General features: G+C 35.6%; 1 protein-coding gene across 3 annotated transcripts in view; it reads right to left on the reverse strand.

Annotated features, from left to right (window-relative positions):
- Positions 1–16677, reverse strand: part of TBC1D5 (TBC1 domain family member 5) — a 558005-nt gene that overhangs the window by 334249 nt on the left and 207079 nt on the right. For all 3 annotated transcript variants that reach the window (XM_081234126.1, XM_081234127.1, XM_081234125.1), the window contains one exon: positions 12764–12895. In XM_081234126.1, the coding sequence (XP_081090252.1) occupies positions 12764–12860 (97 nt within the window). In that variant the 5' untranslated portion in view covers positions 12861–12895. The remainder of the gene's footprint in view (positions 1–12763; positions 12896–16677) is intronic.

Consider the following 16677-nt stretch of genomic DNA (forward strand, 5'->3'; position numbering starts at 1 on the left):
CATCTTGCATTAATGTGGTACATTTGTTACACTGATGCATCAATGGTGATACAATATTATTAACTAAAGCTTATAATTTACATTAGGATTTACTCTTTGTGTTGTACATTGTAGGGGTTTTGACAAATGTCTAATGACATGTATCCACAATTACAGTATCATACAGAATAGTGTCACTGCCCTAAAGATCCTGTGTGCTCTACCTATTCATCCCTCCCTCCACCCTCACCCTTGGCAACTCCTGATCTTTTTACTGTCTTCGTAGTGTTGCCTCTTCCAGAATGTTATATAGTTGGAATCATACAGTATATAATAACCTTTACAGATGGGCTTCTTTCACTTAGTAATATGCACCTAAGGTTTCTCCTTGTTCTTCTGTGACCTAATAGCTCATTCATTTTTATCACTGAATATGTATATACAATTCCACTGTATATACATATCACTTTGCTTATCCATTCACCTATTGAAGGTCATCGTGGTTGCTTCCGAGTTTTGGCAATTATGAATAAAACTGCTATGAACACTGTGTGCTGGTTTACGTTTAGACTTAAGTTTTCAATTCATTTGGGCAAACACCAAGGAGTGCAACTGCGGATCACATGGTAAGAGTACATTTAGCTTTGTAAGAAAAAGTCAAACTGTCTTCCCAAGTGGCTGCACCAATCTGTATGCTCACTAGCAGTGAATGAGAGTTCCTGCTGCTCCATATCCTCACTGGCGTTTGGCTTTGTGTCTTGGATCTTAGTCATCCCAATAGATGTGTAGTGGTACCTCATTTTAATTTGCAGTTTCCTGATGACCTATGATGTTGAGCATCTTCTCCTATGCTTATCTGTGTATCTTGTTTGGTAAAATTTCTGCTCACATATTTTGCTCATTTTTTAACTGATTGGGTTGTTTTCTTATTCCTGGGTTATTAAAGTTCTTTGTATATCTTAGATACCAGTCTTTTATCAGATAATTTTTATAAAGATTTTTCTCCCAGTCTCTGGCTTGTCTTTCACTCCCTTATAGTTTTAATTCTAATGAAATACAACTTATCAATTTTTTCTTTCACTGATCATGCTTTTTGGTTTTGAAACTAAAATGTTATCACCAAACCCAAGGTCATGAAGGTTTTCTCCTATGTCATCTTCTGGAAATTTTATAGTTTTGCATTTTACATTTAGGTTGATGATCCATTTTGAGTTAATTGTTTTTGAAAGGCATAAAATCAATGTCTAGATTTCTTCCCTCCCACCCCCATGGAGATATCTAACTGGTCCAGCTCCATTTGTTGAAAAGACTATCTCTTTTTCCACTGAATTGCCTTTGCTCCTTTGTGAGTATCACTTAAAACTATATTTGCATGGGTCTATTTCTGGGCTCTCTATTCTGAAGTCAGATATTGTCAGTCTTCGAATTTTGTTCTCCTTCAATGTTATATTGTCTATTCTGGGTGGGTCTTGGACTTTAATAGAGAAATCCTGTGTAGTCACACTGGAAAGTGATTGAACAAGCAGAGACCAGGTTGTGAAGTCTTTTTAGAACTTTCTTTAAAACTTCACTTAATCCAAAAAACAAACAAACAAAAACAAACAACAACAACAAAAAAACACAGGCTGCTCATAAAGGCACTTCTGAATTGCTTATAACCCTGACATGCAGTGAATTAATCTTCAGACCTAACATAAAATAAACACTTTAAGGGCATATTATGTTGTTTCAAGAAGTCTGGGGGGAACTTCATTGGCAGCCCAGTGGTTAGGACTTGGCATTTTCACTGCCATGGCCCAGGTTCAATCCCTGGTCAGGAAACTAAGATCCTCATGGCATGGCAAAAAAAAAAAAAAACAAAAAAAACAACACATCAGGGCAATTTCTTACTTACAAGATAGAGAACTAAGAATGAAGACCACATATAGGCAAGATTTGGAAGAGAGCAATTAACTTCTTGCATTTGGCCTTCTTTGAGAAAGCAAATCAATGTCTTATTTTAAAATCTATTACATTTTAAAGAGCAAGTATTTAAATAATCAGATTCTGGTTACTCTTCTAATATTCTATAACATAGGCTAAGGAATCAATAGACAAATATATTTAAAGGTCAAGATAGAATTTAGAGATGAGGTATAATAAGAATCAGATGAGGGCCAAATGAGAACTGCTTGCTGTAGTATATGTAGCAGCTAATAAAAGCAGTAGTTTACCCATGCAAAACTCAAAATGCTATTTAAAGAATCACCTAAGCTAATTTTCTACTATTGCTAAGTAGACTGTTCTTCTAGTAAATGACTCTATTCTGACTCATCTGACCTATGAACACCCTGATAGACTGAATTCAGAATTTAGGGCACAAAACGAGAGCCAATGACGGATTGCTGCATAAACATTCACGAGCACTGAAAAACTAAATAACTCCTATGGACCTCTTTCCTAGAAATGTGAGATATAGTTGATTTTTCAAGGTCTAGATTCGCTGAGCTTCTTGCATTTGACATTTAAATATTTACTACCTAATTACTCTTCTGCCTGTTTTTTTTTATTTTTTATTTTTTTACTCCTAACTTTGGGAATTTTTGTCATTAACCAAAGAAGGAAAGGAAAGAAGATAAAAACAGTAGAAACTTAAATCAATCAAATTAGGCAAAAAGATTGTCAAACTAATTTTTTAAATTACAGTATTGAATTATCTGGATTGCATTTATCTCCCTTCCACATAAAATCACCACTTGATTACATGACAGTAAATCTTGCTCTTGTGTTTATGGAGAACTGCAGATCTTATTGTGACTTGGTTGACCATCCATCTCCCTCTGCTTACTCTGCATATCTAGAAACAGAAACATAACCATTTATTCCTCCCTGGATCTTCTGATCTCAATGTATAGAGTAGGCCGGGTAGAGGAAGAGCTTTTTTTCATTGGCTATAAAAGTGAACTCTTGGGTAAGAAATGGGCAGAAATAGAAACACAGATGTAGAGAGCAAACGTATGGACACCAAGGGGGGAAAGTGGCAGGGGGCGGGTAGCTGTGTAATGAATTGGGAGACTGGGATTGACATGTATATACTAATATGTATAAAATGGATAACTAATAAGAACCTGCTGTATAAAAAAATAAATAAAATAAAATTCAAAAAAAAAACCCAAAAGCCGAACTGAGAATTAAAACATTTTTGCTTCCTACCTTTCCTATACGCCACACCATTCTGTTCCTCTCTATTAGCGTGACTAATTATCTTAACTATTAATTAACTTATAATAATGATGATAATATAGTAATTTAACTATTAATGATTTTAACTATTTTATGATATTCAAAAAGTGAAATATTATTGCAGTATTAATCAAAAACCAGATAAAACTGAACACAAAACTTTCGAGGATCTACGTTCTCTTATTTTTAAATGGTAATTAAAAGTTTCCGATACTATTTACACAATGATAAATAGGACATATACGTATTGGTAAGTGCCAAAAAGGTATTTGTTTTATTTACACTCTTGCACACTTTGCTTTCTGGCTTTGTACTTTCTCTTCCATCACTTTATATCTAGTAGCAATTCCACAAAATCACTCGGTCCATTAAAAGTTTCCTTCTTTCTGCTATAAGGAGCCAAGAATGCATTATTACATTTTTCTATGTGAGGTATGCTATTAAATAATAGCTTGTACACTAATTAAAGCAAATGTGATTGTGAGAACACACTGACATTGTTAAAGTAAATTACTCAATTTAACAGTTTCATTTCAAGTGACCTTAATTGTATTAATTGTGATACTAGCTAATTAAATTGAAGAGCATTAAATATACTGTTCTAATATGTCCTAAAGGAGCAAATTTTCCATCACATCAGCAAAAGAAAAATAATGATTATATGGACCCACACACACACCAAAGTCTCCTACACACATGTACACACAATGAGTCAAGCAGAAAAGGTCTCACCAGACTGCATTTATCATTACTATTTTAATATTGGTAGCACGGCATAAAACAGACCACACAGAAGTAACTGATCTTTAGATAAATGGTTAATTTTAGGACATTCTTTTATGTCGGGTTAAACAAAAATTACTTCATCATTACAAAGAGTTAAAATATTGAAAAAAATTGGAGTGAGGAAACAAAGATTGGTATAGAGGACTGCAATATGAAAATAAATATTAAAATACTACAACTCTATGTAAATCAGATGTTACTTACTAAATGCTTAGTATATCAAGTCATAAGGATACATAATAAAAAATAGTTATGGCCCTCATTCTTGAGAAGAAACTTAATAGCACAAGAGAGTTACATGTCATTTCCATGTAACTGACATATCACCTTCTCAGATAACAACATAGATGCTAAATAACTCTCAGTCTTTACAATACAATCTACACTGGCTTACAAAATCCCCAGTATTTGGCCCCTGCCTGCTAGGCCCATCCTGTGCCATTCCATGTCACCCACGATGCTCCAGCCACTGTGATCTTCCTTCAGTTCCTTGAATAGGATGAACCTATTCCTATCCTAGGAACTTCCATCGTATGAACTCTTTCCTTTTTCTAGACTGGTGTTTCTTTCATTCTGCCTATCTGTCTGTCCATCTGTCTCCCTCTTTCTGTCACCACCTTTGCGTGCCTGGCTCATCTGTCATTCACACGTAACTGACGTATCACCTTCTCAGAGAGATCTTCCCTGACAATCTACGCACATAGACGCTCACTATAACACTACCTTATCTTGATTCTTTCCTAGCCTTTATCATTCTCTATTTTTTTCCTCATTTTTGTACTTTTCCTTTTTTTTTTTTTTTTTGCTGGCTCTCCCATGCTAAAATGTGAATTTCATTGAAAGAGAGCACCTGGACTATTTGTTTAATAGCCTATCCCCAGATACTAGATGATCAATGAATATTTTTGAATGAATGAATAAACGTCAGGTCTGTGACCCACAGTCCCTACTGTGATTAAATATACGTGCCTTTATGGTCTCTATTCATTTATTAAGTATGACTGAAATTTCTTAACCATCATGCCAACATATCTGATTGAAAATCTGTAAGTTCAACAAAACAGATCTATTCACAAGTCTAATTAAAGATTCAAATTGATAGCAGTGTTCTAAGCTTGGTCAAAATCAGTCATACTCTATTCTGCTGTCTTTTCTGGCCCTACTGACGCACTAGCAGAAAACAACTAATATAAATCTTTGATAAGAAATCCACTGTAGGTCACTGCACCTAAATGGGGCTTTTGGTTTATGTTTTTCTAAGGTTTCAAGATAATACTGTCACTCTACATCACCTGTATAGCTCTAGTTAGGCCTAGACCCAACCAAACCAAACCACCATCACACAGCCTCTCATTTCTGGTGATCCAAGAATATTATAAGGCTGACTAAGCATGGTGTCAAAAATATCTCAAGGTACGGATATTCACTTGCAGATAACTTTGCCCAAGGGGGTAGTGGTGACAGCTCTTGCAGGGCTACTGTTTCTGTCTGCCACCAGAGCAAGCAGTGAGGTCTCCTTTGCTCCTAAAGACATGGGAAATGAAAAACATCCCGGTACAACTAAAATAACCCTTCACACAACCCCAACTCTAAAGGAACTGAAAAGGGGCCTCTCCATTAAGTAAATACTAGGAATTGCCACACCAACAGAAAACTTCAAATAAAACTAAAAACTGGATTCAATTAATGAGAAATAGACAACACAATAAAAAAAGATTAGAATTCAGACCAGAAGACTTTTTTCTTTTATTTCAAGAGTACATTTTACCAACAGTGAGTTTCATTGTTACCCTTAAAATGTCTAACTTGCTAAATCTCAATCCACTGTGAGAGCATGAATACATAAAATCCATATATAGTCATCTAAATCTAATATTAAAGAGTAACTTGAAACTTCCTCACCATTTAAATGTTTACAACTGATATTTAACCACTACCTTTTCATGTTAATTCCATCTACTCAAGTCAGCTAGTGAGTGGTATCTTGAAAATGCCTTACCACTAATTACAGATCATCAATACTCTTCCCATCACCGAATCATAGATTTTCTCCTTTTATAGTCTTTAACCTATGCAATTCTGAAGCACTGACCACCTTGGACCTACTGGAAGCTCTCACATCTGTAGCTTCTTTAATTTTGGCCCTCCTTTATCTTTCCCCAACTTTGACTGTTTTAAAATACTGCTCTCTCTATCCAATTTCTAATCATGGAGAATTCTGACCAATCATCCTCAGTTCTTTTCTCTTTCTTTGAATTTCCTACCTGTCTCATACTGTGAACTGATATCTCTGGAGGATGACTTTCAGATCTCTAACTCGCGGCCTTTCAGACTGAAGTCTCTCATTTCCCACTTTCTTTCGGACAGTGTAATTTAGAGGAACAGGGCATGGCATGTTCTCTGTTCTTTGATGTAACTTCTACCTATTGTCACACCACGTAACAAAATCCTTCTTTAAGGAGACATTTAAAAAAACATCCATTTAAAAAAAATCCTTGTTACTGTCACTTAAGAACTTCCAAGTCGCTCTACCATCTATTTAACAATCTTCATCTTCAACAAAGCCACCATTTTCCTTAATGACTTAATAGCCTTACTTACAGTTTTTCATCTATCTAAACTGCCGTTTTCCTCCATATGTAGAGAGAATTTTTCATTAAGATGATACTTTTTGCAAAATGACACAGACAGTAAAAAGATCAGTGGTTGCCAGGGGTTGAGGGGCATGGGATGGGGAAGATGAACAGGCAGAGCACAGAGAATTTTGGGAAAATACTCTGTATGACACTATAATGACGGGTACATATCATTATACATTCGTCCAGACTCACAGAACGTCCACCACCAAGAGTGAATCCTAATGTAAACTACAGAGTTTGGGTGATTATCATGTGTCAGTGTATGCTCATCAGCTGTCACAAATGTACCACTCTGGTGGGAGATATAGATAATGGGAAGGCAGAGGGTATATGAGAAATCTGTACCTTCCTCTTAATTTTGCTGTGAACCTAAAAAGATTTCAAACCAAAACCTATCCAAATCGACGTAGATGCAATTTATTACACAGAGCTATTGAAGCTACTGAGCTGGTTTATTGGCTACCACTAGACAATGTTCCAACAAATTAACATAGTTATCAAAGACTTATACGCTGTTCCCATGTCCCCTTTATGACTCCCATCACCATGCTACTCCATGCCTCATCTCTCCTAACTCAATCCCTTCCAAAACTTTCTACTCTGCCCTCTTATAAGCCCCTTCCATAACAGCAAACTTCTTTATATTCTCAAACTATCAATGAATTCTTCTGCCATCAACTTCCTTGCCTACTGTCTACCCATTATACTCCCCTGACAAAACTACTGCCTGCTTTTTTTTTTTATTACTATCTTTTCTTGGCTGTGTTGGGTCTTCGTTGCTGTGCAGGTTTTCTCTAGTTGTGGTGAGCAGAGGTTACTCTTCACTGCGGTTCATGGGCTTCTCATTGCTGTGGATTCTCTTGCTGCGGAGCACGGGCTCTAGGCGCACGGGCTGCAGTAGTTGCAGCACGCAGTCTCAGTAGTTGCGGCACATGGACTCTAGGGCACACAGGCTTCAGTAGTTGCAGCATGCAGGCTCAGTAATTGCGGCACATGGGCTTTAGGGTATGCAGGCTTTGCAGCATGCAGGCTCAGTAGTTGCGGCACGCAGGCTCTAGAGCACACGGGGTTCAGTAGTTGCAACATGCAGGCTCAGTAGTTGTGGCACTCAGGCTTAGTTGTTCCACGGCATGTGGGATATTCTCAGACCAGGGATCGAACCTGTGTCCCCTGCATTGGCAGGCGGATTCTTAACCACCATGCCACCAGGGAAGTCCAACCACTGCCTGCTTTTGATTGTGGCTAAATCTTAGGTGCTGAATTCTGCTAGACATAATCACACACATTTATAAGCTTGTATCACCTATAAATTATGATGTCTAATATCACCTTGGCCCCTAAGATTATATATTCTTTTTCAACTCAATCTAACCTTTGTTGCTCTCCACAAATCTTCAAATGCTTCATTCTGTCACTCACTATCAGCAAATTATCTCACCCTAACATATCAAGAAAGAGAAATATCAATAATATTTCACTGAACCCTCTGCCATCAAACAAATGAACTTACTGCACCTAAACATCTGTTCTCCATCCTTCCTCTCCTTCTCTCTCTACGAATCCCTCCATCTTGGCTCTAGACTGCATCTGAAACCAAGCAGAGCCCTGCCACTGCCCTGTTCCAAGTACAAAGGCCCCTCCACACCCCCTAGCTCTTGTTTACAGAAGAGCTGAAGTCTCCCAAGCTTCCCTGAGTCACAGAAGAGCAGGCTCAAGAAGTTAATGATTAGGACAATAGAGGCACAGAATCCTTCAGTGTCTGATGCACATTCCTGAGTTGTTTTACAGATACTGTAACTGCCACCAGAGGGAAAACGCTAACTGCATGATGACCAGACTGCAGCCATGAAATAAGCTGTTCCACCTTGAGCAGTACTGAATCTATGGCTAGCAGAATTCCAAGAACTGGGCTTACGACAGTGGGATTAACACTATTGCTCATAACAATCTGTATTTTTGTGGGCATCAAAATAATTGTGGCTTTTTCTCCCCATATATGTAAGCAGACAACTAAAATTATCAGCAAAGAGATGCTACAGACCCATGTCGACATCTCCCACTCTAAAATATGGCACCCTGTGTCAGCATGAAAAAGTTACAGAAAGTGGACCTTTGCCCATAATCCCACAGAAATGGAATGATGTCTGACAGCGGTGATTTGTAAGCAAATTTTTGCAGGCAGTTTGTTGCAGGAAGTAGCTCTCTGCAAGAGGCCACTTTTGTCCTGTCACTTTAGCAAGGCTATATTTTAACTAACCTCCGGCTCAAGCACACCTTTCAAATCTTTTTGACCACACAGTACTTTGCCTAACCTGTTGATTCTTTCCATAGATCAAAGAAGTAGAATTGAAGAATGAGTAATTAACAGATGACCGGATCTCTTCCCCAGCTCTCCCTTCAGTAATCTCGCAATCAAACTGTGTGAACAAAATAGCATCTAAAGAAAGATCACACCGCTCAATGCTCTGTGGTGACCTAAATGAGTAGGAAATCCAAAAAAAGAGGGGATATACGTATGTGTATAGCTGATTCACTTTGCTGTACAGTACAAACTAACACAATATTGTAAAGGAACCATACACCAATAAAAATTTTAAAAAAGCAAGATCATTTTTTGGATCTTTCCAAGAAACGGAAAGGAGTCGACAAGGCTGCACACAATGGGAGATGGCAACAAATCTGACCCCCTATCTCAATGAGTAACTGAGATTATTTCCCCTCTTTTCTGTTAAAAACTTTCATGGCCGAGCAGAATCTTCAGAGTTGGTTGTGGGACAGGAGTCCGCGTTCTCCCCAGATTGCCGGCTCTCTGATTAATGTGACCTTTCCGTTCTTAATCAGCACTTGTCACACAAGTGCTGACTTTTCGAGCAGTGAGCAGCCAAACCTGAGTTCAGTAACACTTCTACTAACTGGAAAAACCGTACTAAAGATCATAATAGAAAAGTGTCATTTATCACATCAACTTCAGTAAACTAATTGAATTACCACCAATTTATTCATCAGTAAAGCCACACATCCCCTTCTAGTCATAAAACTCTATGATATAGCAACAGAAAGAAAGGAAGATTGGGACAAAAAAGTACAAGAGACAAAAATGGAGTAGGCAGGACATTCTGAATGTCTTGGATTTTTCTTAAGTAGGTTATTTTATACATGAATATTTTATACATGAGCTAGAAAGAAAGCTTTGAAACAGATATTATATAAAAAGGCATTACATTAAGTAACTATCTGAATACTATAAAAGCTGTAAGAAGGCATATACAATTGAAGCTAAAAACTCTGGCTACATGTAACAAAATGCTATTCTCAAGAGACCTAATAGAGGAAAATGTTCTTTCATGATGAGCAAGATTCCAAGCTCTTGTAAGATTGGAAAACAATTAGTAATTCTGAGAATACTATTTTATTAATAGGTTAAGTTTCCCTAGATCTTGATATTGTTGTTTCCAGTTTAAAATAAAATAATTACTTTTTCATTTAATCCTTGAAAGTTCCATGCTAAGAATGAATAATCATGACTAGCTGAACAAACAGTTTTGCTTTTTTTTATGGCTGCAATTGAATTACAGGTAACTTGTCAATTATTAATTAATACCCTCTGATCAAAGATCTTGGAATTTAAGGTGGTAATTTTTGTATATGACCAAATGCAATAGAGTACAGAGAAAACAGCATACTTTCTATGCTGTTTTCTATTTCAAAAAGAAATTAAAGTAGTTAAAAGTTAATTCACATGGAAAATGCACCCTAAGATTTTGCATATATATATCCAAACAGTTCTTTTTTCTGCCCTTACCCACTTTCCTCAAACATCCATGAAAGTAAACCAATGATATGTAATTTTCTCTCTATCATACCTATGATGTGGCTATTTTTGCTAATCCTTTCCAGAATACTCAGAAACATTTAACTCAGTAATGTACTGTTTTTCTATAAATGTTAAAAATTCAGATTTGAGAAATTAAAGATTTGTTACTTACGGAATATACAACAGGAAATTTTTAAAAATCAAACAAAAAAACAGGACTTCTACACAGGGAAACCACTGACTAAGTCCAATGTCTGACTACTTACAAAATGAGTCATTCAGTTGTGTAAAAGGCTTCGAATACGTGGAGAACCCCAAGAAAGACATATATTAAAATAAACCAACATACTAAAAAGGTGGTGATTTTTCAAGTAAATATGACAACCCCATTAAAATGCAACATACGGTTTTCTGCAAAAAGAAAACCTAAGATGAAATATATGCTTTATATAAAATATTTACATATACAATGCACAAAACCCACTACGGTTAGTAACCTTTATGGCTTTGAAGAACTAGATATTTACATATCTTTCTTCTGCATGTGCCTGCGTGTATGTGTGTTTTGTATATATTTTTAACAGTTGACAGCTGTTTTAGAGCATACAGAGATGCCAAGCTGAATGAGGGTCTTGATTACTTCAAGATTAGCTATCTAAAGTTTCTATTCATTTTAAGTGTTGTTAGTTGGAAGAGTCATTAGTCACTTCCTTGTCTTATAGAACATCAGCATACATTTACATTGTTAATGAACATTTGGGGTAAATGAATTAATGGCACTTTTAAACATCAATTCAGTCCTAATAACTTTGTATGTCATAGAAATGTTGGCTAGGATATAAACGGAAATCCTTTTCAGTAAAGGTAACTCCTCATTCCTACAAACAATAAAGAATAAAATTAATTTAAAATGTTTTTTAACCATTTAAAAAAAAAGAACCTCAATATTTAATGAACTAGTCCAGAGAAAAACAGGCACTTAAGGAAAAAACAAAACAAAACAAAAAAAACCCCTATGTTCTAAAATAAGCATATAAACCAGAACATTTTGGTGAAAATATTTCATATACTGATAACACAAAAATATATTCACTTTTAAAATATCCACTTATCAAAGCGCTTGAAGAATAATTTGACTTATTTCATTATGAGTACTTCTTATAAGTATGACATTTAAGAAAAAACATCACTTGGGAGGATTGTATCATTCTTACCACTGAAATTCTTTAAATGCTGAAACTGAAATTGGACACAAGTAATTTTTTTATATTATCAAAACCTTAAACAGCAGTTTAAATAAAAGTAAATATAAAAATAAAGTAACAAAAATAAGTTGCATGCTATTTTCATTAAAAACAACAAGGGCATTTGTATGATGTGGAAGGTATTAAAGATGCACTAAAAACATAAACACACTCCATAAACTCAATAGCTAGTATACTAAAAAATAACTACTTAAGGTATCAATTTTTTTTAATTCCCAAAACAAGAGTTAATGGCAGACCTTTATTTACATCAATACAGAAAAAAAATCATATTTGAAGTATGTAAAATATATGTGAATGACTAATTATAATTTCTTAAAATAGATTTTATAATCCTGATACATGTATTGAGTGAAAAATTACAAATAGTTACTTGAGTCAATGAATCAACTTTAGCAAATATTTAGTGAATTAGTTGAAATAAAGAAAAGGGGTCAAGAATGCTCACAAACTCATTGTTTCCTTCTAAGATACTATGTTATTACTAACACTGAGAAAATAATACAAAGCTCTGATACATATACATTTAATACATTTTTATAGGGCAGACCCCGAATACAGTTGATGTTTTAACAATTTCACTACACAGAGCTTTAAAAGTAAAACACAAATCCCAATTACTAAAAAAAAACAAAAAAAGAATAATCAGGTAAGTGCTTTATCCTGTAATAATCTCAACTTGCTGAAGGAAAAAAAAAAATCCCTGCAAAAATCAACACCAAGAGCTTAGACTTTTTAAAAGATGTTTGAGAAAAGGCCATTTTGCATTTCAACATTCTTATACTAAAGCAATAAACTGTTTAAGTTTATGATTTTTTTAAAAAAGAATGACAGTGCATCAAACACTTGGCTATGGCTAATGCGTCTGTCTATAATTAAAAGTTGACGTTTTGTGGAATCCATCAGTGTCAGAGCGCTCCATATCTATCCAGGGACATGTTCTTAAGGCCCTCTCGCTCAGCCTCTCTAGAGAATGACACACAAGGTAGGCAGGGCTAGCTGGAGACCCTCTGCCAGGTTTCCCAGTAACCTCAAAGTTATGTGCATACAAAACTCACCTCCAGGCTTGTGTGAGTAACTCAACAAGGGGTCAATGCCCACTTCTTGTTCTTCTGGCTGCAGAGGATGTCTAGTTTCAGATAAGGAATGATACATTGTGAGAACTGGACAACGTCACTGAGAGTGACCACCTGGGAGATGAAAAATATGGAGAAAAATTATAAATTTTTTTCTGCTATGACTGGGAATAAATGCAAAATGGAAAATGATTAAATGAGCATTACAAACATTAACAAGTTTTCCAGAGGCTCCAGGGACTGTTACTACACACTGGTAGGCATATATATAAAGAAGCGAAAAAGTGGCACAAGATTTTCATTTCAACAATCTCTTCCCAAATCTGGACTTCACTGGTAACCTCTACCCCAACATTCAATTACATTTATTTTCAGTAAACTTCTGCACAAAAAGCTGAATTGTAAGTTAAATCACTGTCACATTTATAATATCCTTCATTTTACTACCCAAATAATACACATTTACTATAGGAACTTTCAAAATATAGAAAATATAGCTAACTGAAATCATTTGTAATTATATTAGCTAAAAACACCACTGTTAACATTTCAGTTTATTATATGTATTCTTTCTGGGCATTTAAAATGTTTAATGTGATCCACCATGCTAAGTATACTGATTATATAAATCATCATGAGTATTTTCCTTCCCATAAAAAAGTATATATTATCACTTCTAATGGATCCCTGGTATTCTACTATATAGCTATAACAATTGATGTAACCAATTCCTTATTAGCAAACAATTAGGATGCTTTCAGTTCCCCAATACTATAAATAGCCTCACAATGAATATCTTCCAGTAATATCTCTGTGCTGTATCCATGATTATTTCCTTAGGATAAAATCCTATAAGCATAATTGCTGGACCAAAATGTTTATTTTTAAAAAATAAGATTTTAAGGTAGGTTTTGCCAAATTATGCTCTAGAAAGATTTGTATATAATAGATCAATTCATTTCCCCTGGACCCTCATCAACAGTGGGAATGAGTAATTCCTTGGGCTTTTTTTTTTTTTTTTGGACCTATATAACAGTCAATTTTTATACTGCATTTGCTTGATACCTAGTGAGATCACTGAAGACTTCATATGTTTTCTCTGACATTTGTTATTGTCTTTTGTGGATGCAGTTTATTATTATGATTGCCTTCATGATTTGTAAGCATGCTTTAAATATTAAGGATATTAAACCTTTGTCATATGCTACATCTGTTCTTCTCAGAGTGTGTCTGTCTTCAAATTATATACAGTTTTTGTGGAGATAGTAACTTCTTCATTTTTATGTAGCCAAATATATCTGTATCTCCTTTATGGATTCTGCCTCTGGTATTACGCTTCCAAAGGCAAGATTATATAAATAACCACCTGTGTCTTCTCATAGTTTTGAAGGTTTTCCTCCTCAATTCTCATTTCTATAAATAATTCTAATTTAAACATAGATTTTTTTAGAAATTAAATTGTTTTTGAACTTCCAAGCTACACTAACTACTTATAATTTTTTTGTCTATAAAGTACAAATGACTTTCCCAAATCAGAATCTTCCAAAAAATAGACTGGGTTCGCTACTTTTCATCCAAAATAATGTAAGTAACATAATCTTTTAAATTTTAAGAGCAGGGGGGACAAGAAGAGGAAATGTGTAATGCTAAATTGGAAAAGCAAGTCCAACCAAAATGGGTATGTAATTTTACAGGATATAGTCTCCACTTATGGAGGAAAATTCCAGAGAAGCCCATGAACACACAAATCCTTGACCAATCTTTTCCTATCACAAAATGCTCCTTTATCCTGTTTACTTAATTTCTAAAACTCTCATTTCATAAAATCACTCTTGAACACTTTCTCATTTTTATCAGAACCCTCCAACTCTCACCCACCCTAACTTCTTGGATCAGATGTTAACATCCTTTCCCACCCAGTTTATGGTTAAAACAAAAGAAGCAGAGGGTTAGGCTAAATCAACACTTGGGGAAGCACAACTTTTGTTGCCAACATAGTAAGAATTCCTAAATCCATAAAGCTAAACCATTGTCAGTTCTTGTTTCTTATGTGTACATATCAATTAACATATATGGAGCACTAAATATACAGAAGGAACTCTGGGGAATATAATCTAGTAGAGCAACAGTCCCCAACCTCCTTGGCACCACGGACTGGTTTTGTGGAAGACAGTTTTTCCACAGATCGGGGGGGTGGGGTGGGGGTGGGGGTCAGGGGGTATGGTGTTAGGATGATTCAAGCACATTACATTTATTGTGTGCTTTATTTCTGTTATTATTACATTGTACTATATAATGAAATAATTCTACAACTCACCATAATGCAGAATGAGTGGGAGCCCTGAGCTTGTTTTCACTTGCCACTCACTGATAGGGTTTTGATATGAGTCTGCAAGCAATTGATTTATTATGGCCTCTGTGCAGTCAAACCTCTCTGCTAATGATAATCTGTATTTGCAGCTACTCCCCAGCGCTAGCATCACCGCCTCAGCTCTACCTCTGATCACCAGGCATTAGATTCTCATAAGGAACGTGCAACCTAGATCCCTTGCATGTGCAGTTCACAGTTCCCGCTCCTATGAGAATCTAACACTGCCACTGATCTGACAGGAGGTGGAGCTCAGGTGGTAATGTGAGTGATGGGGAGCGGCTGTAAATACAGATGAAGCTTCGCTCACTTGTCCACTGCTCACCTTCTGCCGTGCAGCCCAGTTGCTAACAGGCCACGGACTGCTGCTGGTCCATGGCCTGGGGGTTGGGGGCCCCTGTAGTAGAGGAGAGCAAAATGTAGATAAGCAATTATATTATAAAATAGAATCTGATACATTCTGCTGATCAAATGAATGAGCAGGTTAAAAAATAAAGTCCTCTACTATGGAGAAGTAAGGCTCACCAAATGCCAACACCTAATGGGGTCAGGCAAAAAGCATTATTAATTACAGTTAACATCTATTAAGTAGTGAATATATGACAAAAACTACTCTAAACACTTCACATATACTCAACATTTCATCCTCCCAACAACTCAATGACGTATCTTCATCATCATTTTCATTTTATCAAAGAGAAAACAGGTACAGAGAGATGAAGCAATTTGCTTACAGTCGCACAACTAGGAAGTGTTGAAGCCAGACTCTGAACCCATCCTATCTGGCTCCAAAGCTCACCCTCTACTCAGTACTACACTTGGCTCCTGTTAAGTCAATGAGACAGACAGAAGGCATAAAACAAGGGGGTCTAAGAGGACTGGGTCTGTGAACTATTGGAACATCCATTTCTCTGCTTCAACATTTTCAAGAAAAACTGGAAATCTAGAATTTTATGTGAAATCTCTTTACTTGTAAGTGTTGGCAAATAATTTAAAAAAGAAAGAAAGAAAGAAAGAAACTGTGGAACTGATTAAACACATGTCAAAACTGTATTTGGCCATGGACAACTATTTTCATGTAAAATTCATATTCTCTATACACTTTGTCATACTCTTTAAAAATACAAGGGTAAACATTCGAAAATGAGTATTGCAAGTTAACTGCCAGACTTCCTTAAAATTTCTTTAATATCCTATACTATGTTTTCATATCATTTCTCATTTTTATAGTATATACTTCTGTTAGACTTCATATACCTAAAATATATAAATAAGGGGATTTTATGTATTTTAAACTCTATGAGAAATAGACAAGCAACAAGGAAACTGATATCAAAGTGTATTTCAAAAAGGAACATTAGAAGAAAAAAAAAAACCCTCTCTGTAGCTAAAATAAAATACAACATGACGATGTTCAAATATTCACTCAAGATGCTCAAAGAGACTTAAGGTCTTTTAAACTCCTTAGAGAAAGTTAAGTTCAAGTCATTCACTGATTTTAGCTTTAATAATAATTCTTTAGAAATTG

This window comes from Mesoplodon bidens (assembly GCF_964165515.1).
Source record: "Mesoplodon bidens genome assembly, chromosome: 5".
Lineage (NCBI taxonomy): Eukaryota > Metazoa > Chordata > Mammalia > Artiodactyla > Ziphiidae > Mesoplodon > Mesoplodon bidens.